The sequence below is a fragment of the Centroberyx affinis genome, unplaced genomic scaffold (assembly GCF_046629955.1).
Source record: "Centroberyx affinis isolate AG114_WGS23_722 - 3 ecotype Tasmania unplaced genomic scaffold, CSIRO-AGI_Caff_v1 ptg001599l_1, whole genome shotgun sequence".
NCBI classification, from domain to species: Eukaryota; Metazoa; Chordata; class Actinopteri; order Beryciformes; family Berycidae; genus Centroberyx; species Centroberyx affinis.
In genome coordinates, this window is record NW_027280045.1 from 65726 (window position 1) to 88644 (window position 22919).

Sequence of the window (22919 nt, forward strand, 5' to 3'; positions counted from 1 at the left end):
ATCATCCACATGTAAAGTAAATCAGTAGTAAAGCTGCTTTCTATTCACTATCTGAAACCTTTGAAATTTTAATACACAGCACATACTGTATACAGCATCTGCATCCACTACAACCCAACTGGATGGATTCAAACTCAGAAAAGCTTCTGTCATGTCTATGGAAGACGATTAGCGCCACATGTGAAAAATGTATTTGAGTTTAAAGTCAGAATTCTGAGAATAAAGTCAGAAATCTGAGATTAAAGTCAGAATAGGCCCTTTTCACATTTCATGGTAACAGCTTCTGCATTGAGAAACAGGTGCATTACAACTTCCTGTTGCCAGCTCTGGCCTTCACTATATCGCTCCACAACCTTCCCAAAATTAACATTGGTGAAGTACAAAGACTATTTTTGTAGACTTCTGGATCTAAACTAGAGACAGGCTACAAGATTTTTGACTAAAGTTACCTCTTCGCAAAAATAAAAGGGAGGGAGTTGTAATGCACCGGTTTCTCAATATGGAAGCTGTTATCATGATGACGTGAAAAGGGTCTATTATAAGAATAAAGATTGTTTTTCTCTTAGAATTCTGTCTTTAAACTCAGAATCTCAGAATTTCACGTTGCCATAATCCTCTTCCATACATGGCATAGTTCAAAATATTGTATCTTTCTGCCTCGGACACTGAGTGTATGCGTGCCTTTTCCAGTCTGTGTGTGCTGCATGTGTCGAGGGCCTGTGGTCTGGTCACTGTTTAATGTCAGTGGCAGCCTGTGTTTGTTCTCTGTCTTTGCTCTGAGGGTGCAGCCCAGCTCAGCCTTGCCTTGCCTTGGCCTGTCTAGTAAGCCAACCCTCAAGGCTCCAGGTTAGGAACCAGGCCAGCTAACCACAACTGCCTCACCGCTCTGGACGGTTTTTAACTCATTTGCCCTTATGATGCTTTTTTATGATGAGCACAGAACGGAGAAACGTAATCCCTGAACATCAGGTTAGACAGAACCCAGGGAATATAAATAGGCTAATTAGTATGGACGCCAGCTATCTTGTCTGAGATGAATACACAGGTTCTGACGCTGTTTGGCCCAGCGCTAGTGTCATTTCAGTGTTGTTCTCGTGTCATTAATATGTAACAGAGGGGTAATGGTGCTGACGGTGTCTGTATGGAAAACATGGCTCACTGGGTGTGTCTGTGTGCTTCTGCCCTCAGCGCGAGATGCAGACGAGCGGGAGAAGTGGATCCACGCCTTAGAGGGAACTATCCTCCGTCACACCCTCCAACTCAGGGTAAGTACACTCACCCTGCACTCATCTGTGTGTGTGTGTGTGTGTGTGTGTGTGAGAGAGAGAGAGAGATCCATTATAGTGAATTTTCAGCTTTTAGGAAGCAGAGTAGAGGAACAAATTAATGCTGTGAAGCATCACTTTATCCACTTCTCTCCTTGTTGCATGGAAGATCTTTTATTTTTTCAGATATATCCATGTTCACTTGGTTGGTTGTGTAGGCAAATTCCCTATTTCAGCATCTGTGCTAGCAGTCTTACTATTTACCACCTCTATTTTCCTATGTAAACATACTATTCTCTAGAATGCCTGAAGAATATGCTTGTGTGTGTATAGTCAACTAGGTGTTAATGTATAATAGATTCACTTTGTTGAGCATGTTTGGATGTTCTGGATTCACACAGGAGAAAGAGCTAGGCCGACTAACTGAAATACACTTTACTTAGATAACATCTATTCATCTATTGTGGGATTTTTATTATAACCCAGAATAAAGCGCCAGCTGCATTTGCATACTTCATAAATCAGTTTTATAAACGGCATCAACCATATAATGACAGCTTTATAAGGATTTGCATCTTATGGTTTGTTATCGCCATTTTGTAGCTTTATGTGTCTTACTTGTGCCTGATTTCATCGGCCATTAGTCAGCAGCACAGCAACGACGGGTCAACGACGAGTCATTTACGTATAAAAGGAAATTAATCTGGTAACATGAGTGTCCCTCTGTGGCCACTGCAGCAGAGGGGCAGTAAAACAGGGAGGGTGTTAGTGGCGATGTTAGACTTGGTTTGAGTGCTGATGGAGACCAGTGCTTATTAGTTTTATGGAAAGACTGCTTGATTTAGCACACACACAATGTTTTTTTCACTTGATTTACAGCTGGTCTGTACAGTTGTTGACAGCAGTAGCATACCTGCTGTTTTGTCTCCTTGCTGTTTGTGTTTCTGTGCTTTATGGGTGTTATGACTGAGTGCGTCTCAGGCGATTCTCTTGCCTGGCTCTCCTGCCCTCCAGTTGTTTGTCTCTACCTTCTGTTCTGCTTCGCTTCTCTAAACCAAGCCTCTCTCCTCCTTCCCTCCCTCTCTCCCTCCTATCATCCCTTCTACGTGTACCTCTTTCCTCCCATCTCCCCCTTTTCTTTTTCCCCATGACAAGTATGACGAACCTTTTTATTTGGTATCCCTCCCTCCCTCCCTCCCTCCCTCTTTTCTTTGCCATACCTTCCTCTTTCTGTAGAAAATCCTTCTGACAGGCTGCGTGTGCCTGCTTGCAGCTACATGACTGACACACACACACACACACACACACATACACACAAACACTGTGTTAGCACGCTGCTGGCATAGCATCATATGACCCAACAGTAGCCAATCAGAGACCTGCTTGCTCGATCAGCCAAACATCTGCCCCCACTGCCTCAGCCAATCAGAGCAGCCGTTAGTGCCTGTCCCTGTCAGCACTGGCTGCTGCTCTGTGTTTTTTTCTTTTCTGCCTGCGTGAGAGGAAGTGTGCGCTTCCTGCCAGGGGAGGGTCCAGGATTAACTCGGCTCTGTCTGCCCTCATACCAGCGCTCAGCTGATACTGCTGCTGAAGGATATACTGTAGCCAGACTAGCTGCCCAGCTAGCTCACAGTCTGGAGGCTGCTGTGGTTTATATTGGCAGACTGCAGAGAGCAAGAGGAGGGGACTGTTTTCTGTTTCCGTGGGGAGGAGGCGGGAGAGGGAACATTAAGTCCAGCAGTGGCAGAGAGCAGGAGATTTGTTGCTGTAGGGAGGGAAAAACAGAATAACGGAGGCAGAGAAGGAGGAAAGATCCTGTGTCAGCCAGGCCAGGGGTTTGGTGAGAGAGACGGTCAGGGCCTGACGAGGCATGTCCATTGGAGCAAGGCATCCAGTAAGTAAAACACACATACGCGGGCACACACACACACACACACGCACACACATACGCCACTGCACCAAGGGGAACTCAACGGCTGCAGTGCGCTGCTGGGACAGCAGCGTTCCAAACTGGGTCACACCGCGTGGAAAGACAAATAGAAAAGGGAGGGGAGTGGGAGGGTACTGTTGTTTGTAGGGTCTGGGGTGGGTGGGTGGGTGTGTGTGTGAGCGTTTGTGTGTGAGACTTTGCAAGCTGCTCTGAGAATCCCCACTATGCCCCCGACACACACGAGCGCACAGTCTTTCTTGTGGGAATGAGTGGGAGTCGAGGTGCAGACAGACCAAGTTCTTTGGCCTGGAATATTTTAGGAACAGCAAAGGAGTGAGTGCTGTGAAGCTGTTTATAAACCAAGCACCTGCTTCTGACTTTGTGTTTCCAAGCTTATCTGGTCACACTGAAAAACACTTCCCCTCCATTGTGTGTGTTGACAAAACAGAGATATTGTTTGCTACATAATGATAGGGGCTCTTTCTTTATACTTCTTTTTCATCTTGTTTTTTTTTTTTTCTTTGGTTCACTTTGTCAGTTGCATCATCCCGCTGTGATTTATGGGTCTGTTTAATCATAGTTTCTTTCCATTCCTTTTTAGGCCCATAACACAAAAATGGGCAGTTGTGTATTATTGATTTGGAAACAGTAGGCTATCTATTGACATAGACAGATGTCTTTGTATTTCTGTCAATACAGCTTTGTTAACTGCTGTGTGAGCAGCTTCAAGTATCTCCATGTATTTTTCATGATCCTGGTGATCAGAAAGTTGCTGAATTTAAGTTTGATTTTGATCTGATGCTCTGCAGCACTTTTATGATAAACTGAAGTGTTTTTTCCACAATGTAGTGTGAAAATCTATCCCTGTGATTGAAACCTGTCCCCCTACTGACCGAGCAAAGCTAATCCTCTGGATGTAGCTAGCCTGTATTACAATGACTATGCATATCCCTGCCTGGAAAAGGGTTGATGATGATATAGAATCCACAGCAAGTGCTATTTTTATTCATTTGATTCCCTTCCTATCTTTGTCTTCAGATATAGGCTGAAGTAGGCCAAACTGAGTCAGCAGGACATCTGGAGTTTGTTAGAGATAACCTTTTAATCTTTGCAGCTCTCCCTGTGCGTACACATGTATTCACACACACATAGAAGAAGACATTCGGCAGATTTTTGTTTGTTTTATTTGATTTTTTGCTCAGGCGCCCAAGTGGCCATCAATATATTGCACTCACACTGCCAGCGAAAGCACCAGGCACCTTTGATCCTTTGAGGAAGTTTGGACAGTTACTGCTGGCTTCATGGTTAGTGAGCTAACTCAGACTTTGTTCTCTATAAAGCGAGTAGTTTTTTACAGTTTAAACTTTAGTCGGGCTCGAGCTGGGGCAGCTGCTTATGGTGTTTGGCTGTTAATGGCTTTTCTTCACATCCCTATGACATCCACTTCAGCAGGGAGAAAGCCCCCCTCCTCCTCTGGACGCACCATGACTCTGCGACGCTGCAAAACCAAAGCAACAGTAGCACTCAGAACGGTTTGATAAGAGAGTGTTTGATTTACTCAGCTTACAGGGCTTCCTTCTTTAAATAATCAGTAGCTCTTTTACTATTGCTCTCTCTGCTTTTCTATTTCAGAAGTGTCGTTTTGTATATTTTTTTAATCAGTGACTACGGACCCTGACATTAATGTTGGGGTGATTTTAAGGGAAGTTGTGTGCGTGTGCAGCTGTGTATCCGTTCATTTCTCTGTTTCGGTTTTGTGCCGAAGCCAGCTGGATTGTTCTGGGCGCTTGGGTGAGCACAGACAGATAGAGACAGATGCCTGGTCACGTCTGTTCAGCCAATAGTCTAGTAATTACCTTTTAATGGATATTACGTAATGAAAACGTCTGTGCCTGTGTGTGTGTGTCTGTGTCTGTGTGGAGTCTGTGTTTCTGATGAGGCTTTTAAGGTAAACTAATTAACAAACACCACAGAATGAACTTGAATGCACCTTAACCCATACATACACACATGCACATACACACAGGTCCCATGTCTCTCATGTAAAGAACATCTACTGTTATCTGTCAACGGCTTAATTCTCTCTAGCCTTCGGTTCCTTGATTCAATTTTGCTGAAACCTGAAATGTGCTGACCTCTAGTGAGGCAGGCAGCAGGCAGACAGACCTGGCCTTTTATGTTGGCTAGCCTTTAAACAATACTATTCATATCTGCCCCGGTACAGTGCATTGCTGGAAGATTCTCCTAAACCGTTGATGTTTCTGTCCACCATTTTGTGTAACAGTTACAAAGCCTACCTGGCCAGGAGCTGACAGACAAACAGCTCTTTATATGAATGGCTTACATGTGAATACATGACCTGGATTATTGGTAACGTCTGCACATTTTATTTTGAATGTGCAAATACTAACATGCCTTTTTTCTTGGATGTGGATTTGGTTATCTTTGATTTGGATACATGCATGCAGGCTGCATGCAGAGCTTTGCTAATGTTCTGTTGTGTGTTTGTTTCTCTCTGTCGTCAGGAGGCAGAGACAGGATTTGTCCCGAGTGTCCAAGACTTTGACAAGAAGCTAGCTGAAGCTGATGCCTACCTACAGATTCTGATCGACCAGCTAAAGGTAAGATGCTGTGTAGATACACACACATTCATCTGGAATATTTCAAGCTTTCATATACAGTATATGAGAAATATAGGATATCCACTGCTCCACTGCTCACACAGTGAAATTTATGAAAAATTTTAAGAATAAAATATTCAGCCTGAAATGGCAGCAAAATGAATTGTGATATTAGCTACATGTTATTCTGCTGCAGTAATCACAAATGAGATGGCTTGCCGATCACAATTTCACAAGCTCTCCATCCAAAATATATTATTTGCACTTTGGAGTGACATTTTTAAATTGTTGTTTACATTTTAGCAAGCCAGTGCCATTACTAGAAAGATTTGTGGCTCAGAAAGAAACATAATTCTGCACAGACTGTCAGACTTTGTTGTCATTTAACTTTTATTTATTATATTATTATCTATCATATTGTGGCTGTATCGAATCGTGAATTTCCTGTCCATTTCCACTGTCCACTCGCTAAAGCAGAAATGTTATTAAAAAAAGAAAAATTGATTTGATGCATGATGTTGATTTACAAAACAAATGTCCTATTGTTTAAAGAACTAGCAGTATATTAAGTCTCATACTCTCCCAAGCACACTGTCAGAACAGCAAAGTGAATACTAGTGTCTACTTCCTCGGTGAGAATAGCTCACTACTTGCCACATATTATCTCAAGCCACACCGTCTGAATAGATTCACCTTCTGATCGTTTCAGACATTCATTTGACTGCATACCCATCTCTCAGCTCATATTCCATCTCTCTTTTTTTCCCTCTTGTTCTCTCTTGCTCTCACACAGCTCTTTGATGAGAAGATCAAGGACTGCAAAGAGGATGAATCACGCAGGGTGAGTACCAACAGTGCTGCTCTGTCCTTGAGTCTCCAGCTCTCCGGTCCCCTGCTCCTGCTCTCGCTGTCGTCAGAGCCGCAGCTAGCGGCGGGGAGGCGGGCTGAAACGTACCGCTGGGGAACGAAAGGACGATAGCTGTCGGCACGGCACAGATATCTATCGGTCACCATATCATGGTGCAGATATTGACGTTTTATCGTCGGTTTTAAGGCATCGGAAAGGTTTGAAGGGTATCACCAAGTTTCAAAACGTTGGGTTCTCTCAGTGAGATCTTTCATTTGTCACATATTTCTCTGCATGTTTTTATTGAGAAAATGGTTTGAGAATGGTCTGATTCTGTTACAAAAAACAGGTGAATGTACTAATCTAACACAGAACAGTTTATTCCATTGCGTAATGAAATATGCTTTCATTCGACATAGATCGTTATCGTATCTGACATGTTGCCATTCAAATTTCTGATCGTATCTAATCCTACCAAAAAGTGACATTTTGCTCCCCGCAATTTTGCATTTGCTATCATTAGAGCCATGGTTAACAGCAGGGAGGCGGACTGACAGACACCTGATCAGAGACGGTCTCTGCGCAGACTAACACAATTAGCCCATCGGCTAAAAATGGCACATTCAGGATGTCACGGATGGCTGATGCACAGAGGCCCTGTCTGTTTTATAACATTATCTTAAGACGTGATGACTTAGTTATTGGACGTATGTGTTTTAATGAACCCCATCGATCGGAGGAAAAAACAGAATTTCACACGACATTAACGTTGTTGCACTTCTTGTTTTCTAGATTTTCAGGTCAACATATCAGTCCACCAAAGCAGATCTGTGTCTTATATACAATATAACTTGTAGCTTCATTGGAGGAAGCCTTCAGTTTCAGGCCCTCTTAGTGTGTCAGTGGCCTTTTGTTTTATCCCAGCAGCTGTCTGATTCACTTCCTCCCTGAGATTAGTCTTTTGGCTTTTGGTCAGTTTGAGTTGTTTGTCACTGTGACTTCACCAGTCCCTTTAAGTAGGGGAAAATACCTGGTAGATTTCCATTGTAAGTAAGTAAAGTTTCCTTCACCTTTCACAGAGCAAAGTCACAAAGTACTTTACAAGTAAAATAGTTAAAATAAGACCATAAAACAGTAAAAAACAATAAAACATAAAAACAAAGGACTAAGGACATTAAAACACACAGAATTACAGACACAAGAGGCTAGACAACGGCCAGTCTGAACAGATGAGTCTTTAGCTGCTTTTTAAAAGTCAACAGAGACCGCAGATCTTAAATCCAATGGAAGAGCGTTCCACAGTTTAGGAGCCACAATTTTCGATTTTGTAGGGATGGAGTAGGTCGCAGATGTACACAGGTGCCTGGCCATGCAGGGCTCTATATGTGATTACAAGGACCTTAAATTGAATCCTAAACTTGATGGGAAACCAATGTAAAGAAGCTAAGATGGGTGTGATGTGAGATGTCCTGCTGGACCTGGCCAACAGCACAAAATAAGCTGCTGCCGGCCAGTTGGAGATCAGTGCTTCAATGTTTTTTACTATTTATTTGTAGTGAAACCGATCACATCAGCCATTCTACTTTTGAACAATTGAGATTGTTGTTTTTGAAAGCTAGACATGTAATTTGATTTGTCAATCTGTTTTGTCTTTTTCAGAAAATTGAAAATTTGAAAGAGACTACTTGTGTAAGTCAGAACTTAAACACATTTTTCCTTTCTTTCATTTTTCAAGTCTTTGTCTATGTATTGTATTTCAATCTGTCTTTCTCTTTCAGAGTATGGTAGAGTCCATCAAGCACTGTATTGTATTGCTGCAAATTGCCAAGGTAAACACATTATCAACACATCTGTCTTTCACCTCTCTGTAGTTTGGGTCTGCCATTGCACCATGTCATTGTTCTTGTGAGCCCACCTCACGTTGCACTGTGTTACCTTTTCTGTGTTTCTAAAGTAGCTCCCCACTTACAGTTGCTATCTGGGTTGGTGGTTGATGAGGGTGTAGCCCAGTACTCATTTCATCACATGTTCCATTCAACCCTTTGAGAGGAAGTGGAGCAAGCATTTCTGCTTCATGTGGTTGTTAGGTGAGACATTTGGCATTTTTTAAAACTCAGAACTCAGTTTCCCATGAATGAGACTGAAGACATGGGTAAATTAGTCTAGAAATTGGCATGTTAGAACTATTCTACCTGTATGATATTGGGCCAGAAGTAATGGATTTTACCATGTGATGAAAGGATTACTGCATGTGGCCAGTTAGTGAATATTATGAAGTTCCATGTGATGAGCGGGATGGGATGGATCTCACTGCACTCTGATGTTCAGGATGCTTTTTTCATTTCCTGCTTTTTTTAAAAATGACAGTTGAACCTTCCTACACAAGTAGTCTAACGTTGTCTTCTCAAAATTTTAAGGACCAAAGTAACGAACAGCAACACGCAAACGGACTTATAGTAAGTTTGACATTCTCTGTCCATGACAAAAATTGAAATCAAGCAAACTCCTAACCTTCTTTTCCACTTAATTTACTCTACATTGTAGAAAAGGAGATAAATCTTTTTAGTGCATGCCATCTAATTTGGAGATAAGCTCTGTCTCAAATGTCCCTCTTGTCTGCCACCTCTATTCTCTGTTTAAATTAAACATTATCTGCTTTCTGCACATTTTCTGCTTTCTGCTCAGTTTTGAAATTCCTCTATCAGTGGGTGGGAACTGTTCTCTCCATAAAGACACAGAATATGTGCAATGTTTGTTAGCAAAAATGCACATTATTTGTTGCAGATTGTGTATGTGCACATAGTGTATACACGTGTGTATGTGTGTGTGTGCATGCCTGCATATGAGAGGGTGTTACAGTTCACTTACCCCGCCCCCACTAATTAGAGTCAACTAATTCTCCATCGATTTATCCCTGTGCGCTTTGCCTGCTTATTGAACCATCAAGGACTAATAGATGGCAGTCCGTCCAGAGAGCTGTTTACTGGCTCCACTGGCCTCCAGACTTCATGTTTTAAAGCAAGAAGCCCACAGGGTCAGGGCAGCTCAGGGGCCTGCACTGCTCTTACAGCAGACTTAATCTCACAGGCATAAGTATTATGGAGTATTAATAGGGCAGTATAAGCTACATGCTCACATTAAACTGCACGTGTGCTTTTTATGCCATAGGCTTTGTGCTAAACATATCTCGGCAGCTTTAGAATCATTAGATGTTTGGATTGTGTATGTGTCACGTTGCCTGCAGGCCTACAGTGTAAATCATATGCTGAATGAACTGTAGACCTCAGTTGATAGGCCTAAAGGTAATACTTTAAATACTAGCGGCAGGTTTGACTGACTTTGAAGGATGAGGAAATTACCTTAAAACTGCATCATTGTGCAAAAATCGCTTAAATCAAGCCCACCAGAAGTCAGGTCAGTCCCAAATAATTTATGTGCCATAATTGGTGTAGGCCCGCTCTGTTGCTCTAGATAACCGCTGCATTAATAATACATTCAGTAAAATAAATATATTGATCGTTAGCCATTTCTTGAAGCCGTCTTCAGCTGTAACCCCCTCCCTCTGCCCGGCTGCGTTCCTCCCCTGCTTCTGATTCATCGCCTGCTTGCAAGGCCACTCTCTGGTCCCACCATGACAGAGCAATATTTCTGTAATTGGCTATAATTAGGAGCCATTGCCTTACTTTCCTGGAGGCACGTGGACGAGGCAAAAAGCGCCAGGCAGCGGAGGAGAGGCAGAAAGGAGAGAAAGGAGAAAGGGAGGGGAGATGGAAGATGATAGAGAGAAGAGAGGACAGGAGGCCAAACAGAAAGGGAAAAGAGATTTTCTCCTAAATCTTCCTCTGAGCTGAGATCTCACACTGCTCTCCACTGCATGCCCTTTTCCACCTCTGAACATACTTTGATCATAATTTTTGTTGACTGTGGAGACACTGTAGTGGCAGTTTCCTGGACTCGGAGGAGAATACTGAGTTCTAAATCAAATTGCTGCATCAATCAGCACTCCTTTATTGGAAGTGAGATATTTTATTCCATCCCACCTGGGTGAAATCTCTCTCCAGCAAACTGTCCTGCTGCTTTGTAGAATAGTATTAGAGGGAGCGATTCCATTCTGAAAAACAATCATACATGACTTTTACATCACTGCTCTTCTTTCCTCTCTGGTCATCATCATCTTTCATGCAACATGCTCAACATTGCATCCTGGGATTGTGGAGGCCCTATTGCCCCTTTACTGGTTTTCCAATCTAACCTTGGTCTTTTCCTGTAGGCCGTCTTCCTCCTCCTCCTCCTCCCAGCCCGGTGTCGGGGCACAGGTGGAGAATCTCCCCTTGGCTTTTAACTGGCTCACTGTCCCTTGTGTATTCCTGTTGATCTCAGATGACTGAAAAAAACACCTGTGTAAATAAGGTCGAAAAAATAACTACCGGTTACATCATATTGACGTAGGTCTAAGTCCATCTGACACGTTCAGACTGACAGCGCTACCAAGAGCCCCAGGGTGGGGATTGGGGGTGGGGGGGTGGAGGGGGGGCGGTGGGGTGGAGGGTGTATGGGGGGGGTAGTTGTTAGGGAATAGGGGTCGATATGGTTTTTCTTTAGCGCTCATTGTTGACAGAGTTCCAGTCAGCTGGGTCAATGGTGCCAGTGACCCCATTACACCGAGGCAACAGGCTGCTTTGTGTTTGTGTGTGTGTGCATACATGTGTGTGCACATGATGTTAAAGAAGTGTTGATGAGAGCAGGCCACAGCAGATGAGCGCGCCTCTGCAGATTTTTACCACGGGGAAATCCAAGAGCCAGAGAGACGAAACATGTTACAGATTTAGTCTGCAGCCCAGCGGAGTTAATTAACTCCGGTCCGACTGGAAGGTTGGTCTGAGTTCAGGAGCCGCTCTTAGTTATTGTATAAAGCTACTGCCTGCGTTAAAGATTTCAAGCTTTGTAGATGGCTCCGTATTGATTAGATTAATGGAATCTGGTAATCCCACTCTTTCCAGGAAATAGAGTGAAAGCAATTGATCTACTCAGGCCGGGTTGTGCATATTTTATTACACTGTTCTAGTCAGTGCTCAGTTATAACATTAAGCTGATATGTACCAGCACACAAGCTCTGATGTAACTATAGTTAGTGCCATAATCTAGGGTGAAAGCTTACATAGACACTTGGCTTGGATAATAAAGGAAAAGGTTTAAGTGCATGGTATGTCATTGTGGTCAGCTTATAGGCACACTGGCTCATTTTATTTTATTTATTTACTGTTAAATTAAGCTCTCCACACCTCCTGGACGTTCAAAACTAAAATGGTGTTTTCATTCATGACTGCAGACAGTATGAAAACCTTGATTGGTTGGGGTTTGATTAATTTTCTTTTCTTTTTTTCCTTTTTTCCATTTTTTTCTTTCCCTTTTTATTAATTTTCAGATAAACACACACAAGACAAGAGGTATATACTGTATGTATATATGTATTTATATACACATGCAGATAGGCCTACATATACACATACATACATGCATATACTGCAAAGCCTACATACTCCCACACATTCCCATGCTTGTACACATACACTCACCGAGCACTTTATTAGGAACACCTGTACACCTGCTTATTCATGCAATTGTCCATTCAGCAAATCATGTGGCAGCAGTGCAATGCATAAGATCACGCAGATACAGGTCAGCAGCTTCAGTTCATGTTCACATCAAACATCAGAATGGGGAAAAATTCTCATTGACTTTCTGCCAGACGGGCTGGTTTGAGTATTTCTGAAACTGCTGATCTCCTGGGATTTTCACACACAACAGTCTCTAGAGTTTACACAGAATGGTGTGAAAAACAAAAAACATCCAGTGAGCGGCAGTTCTGCGGACGGAAACACCTTGTTGATGAGAGAGGTCAGAGGAGAATGGCCAGACTGGTTGGAGCTGACAGAAAGGCTTCAGTAACTCAGATAACCTCTTTACAACTGTGGGAGCAGAAAAGCATCTCAGAATGCAACACGTCGAACCTTGAGGCGGATCTCACTTTGGTAGTTGGTTGACATTGAGCTGAAACTGATACCTACCCAGTATTAGTATGGTGTTCCTAATAAAGTACTCAGTGAGTGTATATACACCTATAGAAACTGACATGATACACTTACATGATTTATTTTCAATACTGGTTTTAGCCCCTTGCATTTTGGACTGGTAGGTAGGCAATGGCATGGGGGTCTTACTGTTGCAGGAAGGTGTCAGATGTGACGTGCGAGGCTGGTATTTGTGGTGTTGATGGCAATGGTTGTTTTTGTTTGTGTTCCCCTCCAGAGCACCATCAACCCAGTGGATGGGATCTTCCAGCCTCCTCTGGACACTCCTGTAGTCAACACAACCATGCCAACACAGACCACACTTCCCACAGGTACCAAACATCTGTCTGCCTGCTCACTGTCTCTTCTCAGGGTTCCCACACTCCTGAAAAAGATAGTAGACTTTCAAAATTGTGTTTTCCAGGCCCGGATAAGTTATGAAAAATGATAAAAGGGAGAGATGTTTTGGAGAAGTCATGAATTTGTATTCGTGAAGTCATTTGTTTTCTTGGAAGATCGTCAAAAGTGACAAAAAACTGTCTGGCTCCAAAACAGTCTAGACCTGTTGGAGGAAAAAATATTGTTGGCTGCTGACTGAAGTTAAAATAATAGAATAATCCTTGATTTTAAAGTGAAAAACAAACTAATGCTTAAAGTTAGTGTAGTTGATGGTTAATTTTTAATTCAGTCTCATCAAATTTGGTCATGGAAATTTGAAAAGGGGTCATGGAAGAGTTTTCTGTTCTGCTTAATGGTGGCAACAGCTCCCCCTGGTGTTCATATCGTAGGTCATCCCCAATTTCCTGCTATATTGAGAGTATCCACTCTCAATATAGCAGTGTTCATCTCCTCACAAAATTAATGTCTGAGATGCTTGTTGACGAATGCTTTTTGCAATTTCATCAGCAAAGACTATGACGAGTAAATATTCTGTTCCATGACGATATATATGAAATCAGTTTATTTCATTCTAGCATTGATGAAAACATGACAAAATGAAAAGAAGAAGATGTTAAGACTTATATCCTCTTATCTTAAGTATCTGTGCTTGGAGCAGATTTTTTTCCATTTAGGGTTTTCTCTTTCAGTGTTTTCAGTGTTAAGTATATTGATCCAGGTAAAGTTCCTATGCTATTTAGATTATTCTCACAGAAAAATGACAGTGTTTCATTTTGGTTGAGTATAGTTTCATAAACAGAAAAAGAGGAAAATGTTAAAATGTTGCAGTGTAATCTACACTACTTCTATTCTAAGGATGGACTGTTGAAATGGATGTATTTTCGTCAACTATAATGTAATTATATTAAGCTATTTTAGTCAGTGAAAAAATTCAGTAAAATTAATCAACGTGCCATGACTAAAATCTGACTAGATTTAAAGGCTATTTTTGTCAAAGGACTATGACCTTATTTTAAAATGTGGTGAAAATTAACACTGCAAAGTAGGCCAATCTAATTTCAGTCTGTTTCTTAATGGACTGTGTAATCCCATTCACAGTCCAGGCGTCTAATATCCATGATCATTTTCTCAGGCTGAGCTTCATGGAGCTCAGGCTGTTAGGCTGATTGTAATGTGATTTAGCTCAATTTGGAGGCCTTGGTGCTGACTCGTCTTCTCTCCTCTTCCCTCCACAGACGGTTCTCAGGTGTGTAAATCAGACCAACGACCCTCCACGCTACCCGTGGGTCCCGTCGTCACGGTGATGGGCAGTCTGCAGACCCCGACGCCCAACAGCACAGGTGAAAGGTCACTTCACTCCGGCAGCCAGTCATATCGTAGCACTGGACTGCTTTTAAAATCAATATTATGAAGTGTGGTTATTTTCCTGATTTGGCACACAGGCACTGTTGCTCAGTAGTTAAACATCTTTCTCTTGATCTATTTTAGGTTTATGCAAAATTTGGTACTTGTATTACAAAGGGCAAATATGTGGCTTTAGCACGCATTCTGCAGCAAAAACTGGAGTTTTAACTGGTAGAAGGTTTGAATGAAACATAATTTGGTGAAAGAACAGTGTGTATCCTTGTCAGTGTGTCAGTATTCCTTGTTAAATATTCTTATTTACAAGCCACATGAAGCTAAGGGAATATAAACCTAGCAACGAGAAGAAAAGTAATAATAATAACTTAATTTGTATAGCACTTCTCCAGCCCGGCAAGCAGTGTCCATAAAAACAAAGTAAATTAAACAGCCGAGTAAAAACGCAAGGAAAGGCTGAGCTTCCTGCGTGTTTGTCTCTCTGCTGAGGCAGCAGTATTAAAATGCTGTGCTGTGCACTAAGGAGGCGGGCTGGCTGCCGGGGAGCACTGTCAATATGCACTGCAGAGGAGCCCGTCACCATGTTAAAGACGACTTAATGTTACTGTATGAGAGAAGGCTGCTGTACTGCGCCCTCAGAAACCAGAGTGCTCCGTTTGATGATGTGATTTGTTTCAGTATGACTCGATTACTGTGTGAATCAGGAAGCCCTGTGTTGTGAATTTGCTTGATTGCAGAAATTGCGCGTCAGTACAGTGTTACCCGTGCAGTGTTCATATTTTAACCCCTTCCTCTCTGTCTCTTCCCCCCCGTCAGGGAGCGGCCCGTCAGGCCCCAGCAGTGGCGTTGCCTCCCCGGCCCACATCCCCCTCCCCTCCCACTCGGTGCCAGACTTCTCCTATTCCTCCAGTGAGGACGAGTTCTACGACGCTGACGAGTTCTACCAGAGCAGCACTTCCCCCAAACACTGCATAGAGTGAGTATAATATCATCTCCCAGCAGTACTGCAAAGAGTGAGTACAGTATCACCTCCCTGCAATACTGCATAGAGTGAGTATAATATAATCTCCCAGCAGTACTGCATAGAGTGAGTATCGTATCACCTCCGTGTAATACTGCATAGAGTGAGTATAGCAACACCTCCCTGCACTACTGCATAGAGTGAGTGCAGTGAGTGCAGCATTGGAGGGTGATGCTATACTTACAGAGTTACTACAGCATCACCTCACTCACACACTGCATCCCTGCAACGCCGCATAGAGTGAATCTATTGCTTCATAGCTTGAAAGCAACACTCTGTAATTACAGTGTTTAGCACCTCCAGCGGGAAACTGCTGCATAGAGCGAGTAAAAAAACAAGCAGGATAAGCCGCTCTAGTCCATGACAAGCTTGCAACAAAATTGCTTATGAAATGTCTATTTTTTTTCCTTATCCCTCCTGCTTCCTGCCTCCTCTCCTCTCCTCTCCTCCTCTCTGTTTCTCTTCCTCGTGCTCTCAGTCCCTCAGGGCCTCCAGCAGCTTTGCCCCTCGGTGATGAAGACACGGCACTGAAACGACCCGACACCAATGAGTCCCTCAACTCTTCCATGTCCAACGGCACCACTGATGCAGGTAAAACACACACACACACTCCTACTTTTTTTCTTTTTGCTACGACTGTTTTTGCCCCACAGCTGTTGCTTTGCCTTTTTGATAACTATAACAAACACATGCTAAGTTGGAGCTGTTTTCTGCTGAAGTAGTTATCACACCACTAAGTTCTCATTAAAAGGTGTACCACTGGCACTGCATCAACTTCATAGTTTACCTACATTCAAAAATTATTGCACAGAGGGAAAAGCTTACCAAGAGTCAAAAGTACTATGAAAAGTGATATTTAACACGTGGAAAAGGTAGGGTGTGAGCATAATGTTGTTACAGTAATATGAGACTTGCTGTCTGCTGCTGTTTTCAGACCAGTTTGATAGCCATGACGACCGCGATGATGAAGGTGAGGGGGAGTCGGTGGAGGAGCACAAGAGCGTTATCATGCATCTGCTGTCCCAGGTCCGGCTGGGCATGGACCTCACTAAGGTAAAGGCTCCTGACCGATGTAACCATGCGTCTGCCTGTCTCACTCTCTGTCTGTCTGTCTGTCTGCTGGACTCCAGTCTGAGTGTCTGCATTCTTTGATTTCTATCTCTGCTCTGCCTCTCTCTCACTGTTGCTGTCCTCCCTCTTTCTACTCAGTAACTGTGTCTGTGTGAGCAGTCTCTTTTGAGCAACCCACACAATCACGATTTGTCTGTTTCACAGGTGGTCCTCCCTACCTTCATCCTAGAAAGGAGGTCTTTGTTAGAAATGTATGCAGACTTCTTTGCACATCCCGACTTATTCGTCAGGTACTATTTAAACAACTCTCTTATTCATTGCAATTTATCCTGATTTAATCTGAACTATATACATGTTTAGAATGCTAAATACTAAAAATAACATTAGAAATAAATACACTGTTTAAAACAAACTCTATTTGCAGTTACTATTTAACCCATGTCTACTCATATTATAAGATATTGAAAGTTCAAAAAACTGACTCATTCGTATGACTTCCACTAGCATCGCTGAGCAGCCAGAGCCGCGGGAGCGCATGGTTCAGGTGGTGAAGTGGTACCTGTCGGCCTTCCATGCGGGGAGGAAAGGCTCCGTGGCCAAGAAACCCTACAACCCCATCCTGGGAGAAGTCTTCTACTGCCACTGGGACCTGCCCACCGAGACGGAGGAGCCTTCCCCGCACACGGCGAGGCGGCAGGACGCTGTGGCTGAAACGGTCAGGACCATTGTCTTCTTGATTTATTTACGATCAGTACAATGTCATGTTGTTTAGTTCATGCTGCCTTTATGGCATATTAATATTGACAAATAAGGAGAAGGAAACCACTTTTTATTCAAGCTAACAGTTTCTAAGATTATATTGCGGTGTAAAGTGTGGTTGTATCTTTGCATCCATTGGATTGAACAAATGTCTTTTTGCATTAGAAGTGGTTCCTCTGTGTATTTTTCTAGTATTTTGCCTCTTAGGGAACCCTTGGCCCTTTCTCCTTACCCTTCATGGCTAAAATAATATTGTATACATCTCCATTATAATGATAGAACATGTTATGCACATGTTGTAGTATTATAACATGGAAATTTTTAACCCTCATCTATTCTCTTGTTACTGCCACCTCCATCCCCTTCCTCTCTTCTGCCCTTCCAGGAGACAGTATCAGAAGGTCCAGTGCCATGGTCTTCATCCCACAGTGTGTGTTTTGTAGCAGAGCAGGTCTCTCACCACCCACCCAGTGAGTGTCTCACCTTATTTATGTTGTAGCCCCAGCTGAGGGATTTGACAGGAGTGGAGAAACTTTTTGACATGGAGGCCCAAGGGCTGAAAGGCGTCATGGATGGAGGGTCAAGAAAAGTGAAGCGGACACTGATTTTTTTTTTTTAGAGATGTAACAAGTAGGAATTCATTTCTTAGGTCTTTTGTCATCATTGTGTTTGTTAATATGTCTTGTAATAAGTAGGTTATTGCAAATTCATTCCTCAGGGCCAAAAAAAATGGTTATGGAAGGCCAAATTTAGTTTGTGGGGTTAGAGTATGTTTATTTTACCAGTAGTTTCAGAAATCATTTGACTGAATTTTTCTGATACTAGCTGATGATGTAATGCTTGAGGTTGCTTGGTTTATTTGATTTTCTGGACTATCACTGAGAAGTTGACACGTTTTTTTTTTTTTTCACCAACTCTTCATCATTTCCTCTCTTCCTACTCTAGTTTCTGCATTCTATGCAGAGTGTTTAAGTAGGAAGATCCAATTCAACGCTCACATCTGGACTAAGTCCAAGTTCCTAGGGATGTCTATAGGCGTCCACAATATTGGCCAAGGTATGGCAAAGCACTGCCTCACACACAATATACATTTTTACACACTCATTAGTCACCACTACATGTTTTTCTAATAATTATCTGCTGGTTGTGATCTAGGCTGTGTGTCGTGTTTGGAGCATGACGAACATTACATCCTCACCTTCCCTAACGGATATGGCAGGTACGTGTTGTTGCATCCCTGCCTGTCTTTGTCATCACTAAATGCGTCTGTCTGGTCATCATGAAATCCTTTACTCAGACCTGAGCCTGTGTGTGCAGGTCAATCCTGACGGTGCCATGGGTGGAGCTGGGCGGAGAGTGCAGCATCTCCTGCTCCAAGTCGGGCTACAGTGCCAACATTGTGTTCCACACAAAGCCTTTCTATGGAGGCAAGAAGCACAGGATCACCGCTGAGATTTTGTAAGAGGAAAATGATGATTGCAGCATGATTCATGTTATAATTTGTAGACTTTTAATGATAACAGTCCCTGCTGTGCCAGAGTGAACAAAGGATGAGCTTGGTGCTACAAAGGAAAGCATAATCCATTTTTTCTGTCTCTTTTTGCAGTCCACCTAATGATAAGAAGTCTTTCTGCTCCATTGAAGGGGAATGGAACGGAGTGATGTACGCCAAGTGGGCAAGTGGAGTGAGTTCAGTTTTAAATTGACTGGATTTCATTTAGTTTTGTTTTGCTTTTAGCACATATAAAATCAAAGCATCCTCACTGAGCGCTAATTGATAATCATTTATTTACTTGGTTGAACCAGAATAAAATTTAGACATTCAATACACAGAGCATTTGCTGCTGTGGGAAAAAGCGTTTGCTAAATATTGTGCCTAATACTGTGCCATGTGATAATAATGCTATGGGTTTTTTTACCTGCAGGAGAACACACTGTTCATAGACACTAAGAAGATGGGCATCATTAAGAAGAAGGTTAGGAAGCTGGAAGACCAGCTGGAGTACGAGTCCCGCAGGTGAGAAATAAAAACCTCTCTTGGTAACTCATATCCATAGGAGTGTGAAAGCTCACTTCATTCAGCAATACAAATATTGACCAATTATTGACTCCAGTATAATCTCATTCATTCTATCCTATTCATATTTGTCTATCTGCAACGTCAGTATAATCTAATTAATCTGCTACAGTGTCTCCCCTTCTGTTTAGATGACCAGAAGAAGTGTTTTTATAATGTTAATACTGTAAAATTTATGTTAACACTATAAGCCCATTTTGGGGTTTTCAACCCTACATATGTTTTATACTGCTTTGTGTATAAGTCTTTTAATTGTGGTAACAAATTGAATAAAATAAAAAATACTAGCATATCACAGAAAGCTACATTGGAGTCCCTCTGAATTTAATCTGAAGCCAAACGCACCCCACTGATTCTGCCACATGGTTCATTTCACAAATAATCAAGTGACTGCACTTGTAGAGGTTTTCACTCTTGCACAGGCCCACATTCCCTGAAAGGAATCTCTCTGTTTGTGTATTTGACTTTAAACCCTTGACCCATCAGACTGTGGAGAGACGTGACGTTGAACCTGAAGCTGAAGGACATCGACTCGGCAACAGAAGCCAAACACCGGCTGGAGGAGAAACAGAGAGCCGAAGCCCGAGAGAGGAAGGAGAACGAGCAGCAGTGGGAGACCAGGGTGAGGCCACAAACAACATACACATTGTATGATAAAATACAACAAGCTCCATAAGTATTTGGACATTAACACACTTTGTAACACGCTTTGTATTCTTATCTTTTGGATGTAAAATGACTGTATGAAATCATTGCACTGCAAGAATATTTTGACTACATACTAAAAGTCTAAAATGAAATGGGGGAACAAGAGCAGAAATTACTAACAATTACTGACAATCTGCACTCAATCCTCATTATCACTGTGTCATTTACATTCAAAATAATGAGTATGAAGGCAATACAGTGTGTTGGTGGCCAAATACAGGAGCTCACTCCATACTTGTGTGAAATCAGACAAATCCAAATCATCTATTTCAGTAGTAGGCAGAAATCAAGACTAGATACTAGGTTGGAAACATTAGATAGTGTTGTGGTTTTATTTTAGGATCAGTTTGAATGTATTTGTTCACCTTAAATGAATAATAGGATGTAGTACTTTTGGATTGTGGTAACCGTTACTGCTTGTGTCTTTCTCCAGCTGTTCCATGAGGATGGGGAGTGCTGGGTCTACGACGAGCCTCTATTAAAGAGAATAGTTTCACAGAGGCACTGAGAAGACGACACACACTCTGATACACACACACAGTCTGATACACACATACACACACACACACACACACACACACACACACACACACACACGCATATAAATACATGCACACACAACACAGAGTCTTCATAAGAACTCTTTTGCAAAACCACTTCTTATCCAAGCCTTGGAATGACTGACTGATGATTGAATATGTACACAGCTTTGCATTTTGACAGTAAAACAATATTGAATTGAATGAAATCAATGGAAAAACATCTAAGATGTAAAATGAAAATTAGTAAAGCTCCTCCCCTTATTTGGCCAACCTCACTTCCACCGCCACCGCCACCCCTCCACCCCTCCAACCCCCCTCCATGAGACTGAGCAGTGCGGAGCGGAGGTGCGTCCCGTCTCTCCACTCTGTCCGTCAAACTTCACCGCCGCACCCTTCAGCAGTGCCACAGGACCCCAAGCAGCTCTCGTTTCTTGTTTCCTACAGATGGTTTTTTTTTTTTTTTTTTTGGAGGGGAGGTGATGGTGTTCAGATCAAATAAACCTTGACAAACAAAACAGCGCTCTACATCTCAGGGAATCTGGTGACTGAGGAAAGGAAGCTGCTGTCCCCTCCAAGAGTCTGACAGCCTTATACCGGTGGAACGGAAGAATCACAGAGGGGCGGGGGAGAAACTCTCGGCTTGCCTACAACTAGTTACAACTGTTGTTTATATATAGATATACATATGATGGATATATAAATATATATTCTTCTCTTTTTTTATTTTCATTGCTCTTTTTTTTTTGTTTATTTTTTCATTCTGGCAATAGTTTAAAATATTTGAGGATATGAACTTGATGGCTTCACATCTTTAGGAATCATTCCATTTTCCCTTTTGACATTCTGTTCCCATTTCAAGTTTTAACTTTGCCTCTGCCACCTATTTGATCCCTCACCATCCTCTTTGTGTCCAAAGTGCTGTCCAGAAGGAAGCCCTGCATACCCCATAGCCTCTAAACACATAGATTGGGAGAGTAGTGATAGATTTATTTAATATATGCAATTTAGAGATGATTTCACATTGCCTGTCACAGGATAAATTTGGGTATCCACTACGCTTTTAAGTAAGATGGCCAAAAAGTTTAGAGAGAAGGCTAAAGGGGCTTTCATCTGGACATGGTCCTTATGGGCAAGAGGACAACAATTAATAGTCTGGAAATGTTTCACCTGAAGGCATTTATGAACAAAATGATTGTTAACTTATTTTTGTCTTTCTGGATTATCTGATGGCGAGGACGTAAGGCTAGGAGTGAGTCTGCAAAGTCTCCCTTTTGTCCCTTTTTGTCTGTCCTCGTCTCCTCTCAGACCTCACTGATGCCAGATGGGCTTCCCTCTCTCCTTCAGCTCATGTTCACTGTTGTGCTGTGAGCGGGGCGAGGAGAGAGGAGACGAGGAGACAAGGAGACAAGGGCGCACTTTGGAGACACAGCTGCTGTTTCGTAGAGTGCTGCTACAGTCCAAATTGTGTTTTGTCGGTCCAGTCTGCTGCCATGTTAGCCTGTGTCCTATAATGTTTTTCAATATAAGAAACACATAGAGGGCAATATTTACTGTACACCTCTGCCTGTTTAAACCATCTTTCATTCATTCTCTCATTCACAGCTACATAGGTTAAATCTTAATGCAGAGATATTGGGATGAGTTACTAAAAGAAAATGTTGACTTTTTCACCTGATGATGCCCAAGAATGAGATTTCGCAGCACTGTGCTGAACTCACTTCAGTGTCCTGTTATCTTTGACTTGTTAAATAAAGATTTGTTCATCGCCTCTCCTAGATATTTGGCCGGTATGAAAAGTAAGTTGCTAGATTTAAATGAATATGAAAAGACGTTTGAGTCTCTATAAATAAAATAATTAGACCTGGTGAAGGGATCGATAAAGACAGAAGCATATTACGAAACGAAAACCTTTGGTGAAAATCTCAACATGCTCATTGTACTCAGTTGCAACAGTTGAATTTCATCCTCTAAAGTAGATAACTCTGTTTGGGAATAAGCCAATTGAAATTTGCAGAGGTTATACAAATCTCGAAGCCATTTTACTTTTTTCTCCATGTTATGTCTTTGTAAATTATATTGAATTGAGGCCTTGCCATACATTTCAGTATCACTCAGTATCGCTTAATAGAGAGCAATCAAAACAAATGTATTTTTTATTTCATTCTGATCATAACCATTGATTGTATCAGACTCTCCTGTTTATTGATGCATAATATTAAATCTCCATGAGTTTATTCCTGAGAGTTTTT

At 42.1% G+C, this 22919-nt stretch overlaps 1 protein-coding gene across 7 annotated transcripts in view; it reads left to right on the forward strand.

Moving 5' to 3' along the window:
* Positions 1-22898, forward strand: part of osbpl9 (oxysterol binding protein-like 9) — a 33582-nt gene extending 10684 nt beyond the window's left edge. For 2 of the 7 annotated variants that reach the window (XM_071527990.1, XM_071527995.1), the window contains 21 exons: positions 1189-1265; positions 5721-5816; positions 6610-6657; positions 8323-8352; positions 8442-8492; positions 9081-9119; positions 12973-13066; positions 14369-14473; positions 15309-15468; positions 15992-16104; positions 16448-16566; positions 16789-16874; positions 17089-17299; positions 17729-17813; positions 18289-18399; positions 18499-18562; positions 18661-18801; positions 18950-19028; positions 19269-19360; positions 19907-20042; positions 20562-22898. In XM_071527990.1, coding sequence (XP_071384091.1) covers positions 1189-1265; positions 5721-5816; positions 6610-6657; positions 8323-8352; positions 8442-8492; positions 9081-9119; positions 12973-13066; positions 14369-14473; positions 15309-15468; positions 15992-16104; positions 16448-16566; positions 16789-16874; positions 17089-17299; positions 17729-17813; positions 18289-18399; positions 18499-18562; positions 18661-18801; positions 18950-19028; positions 19269-19360; positions 19907-20042; positions 20562-20636 — 2012 coding nt within the window. In that variant the 3' untranslated portion in view covers positions 20637-22898. Of the gene's footprint in view, positions 1-1188; positions 1266-2992; positions 3160-5720; positions 5817-6609; positions 6658-8322; positions 8353-8441; positions 8493-9080; positions 9120-12972; positions 13067-14368; positions 14474-15308; positions 15469-15991; positions 16105-16447; positions 16567-16788; positions 16875-17088; positions 17300-17728; positions 17814-18288; positions 18400-18498; positions 18563-18660; positions 18802-18949; positions 19029-19268; positions 19361-19906; positions 20043-20561 lie in introns of those variants that run through there. The other 5 variants (XM_071527992.1, XM_071527994.1, XM_071527997.1 and 2 more) reach the window with 4 other exon arrangements.
* Positions 22899-22919: the final 21 nt, after the last annotated feature.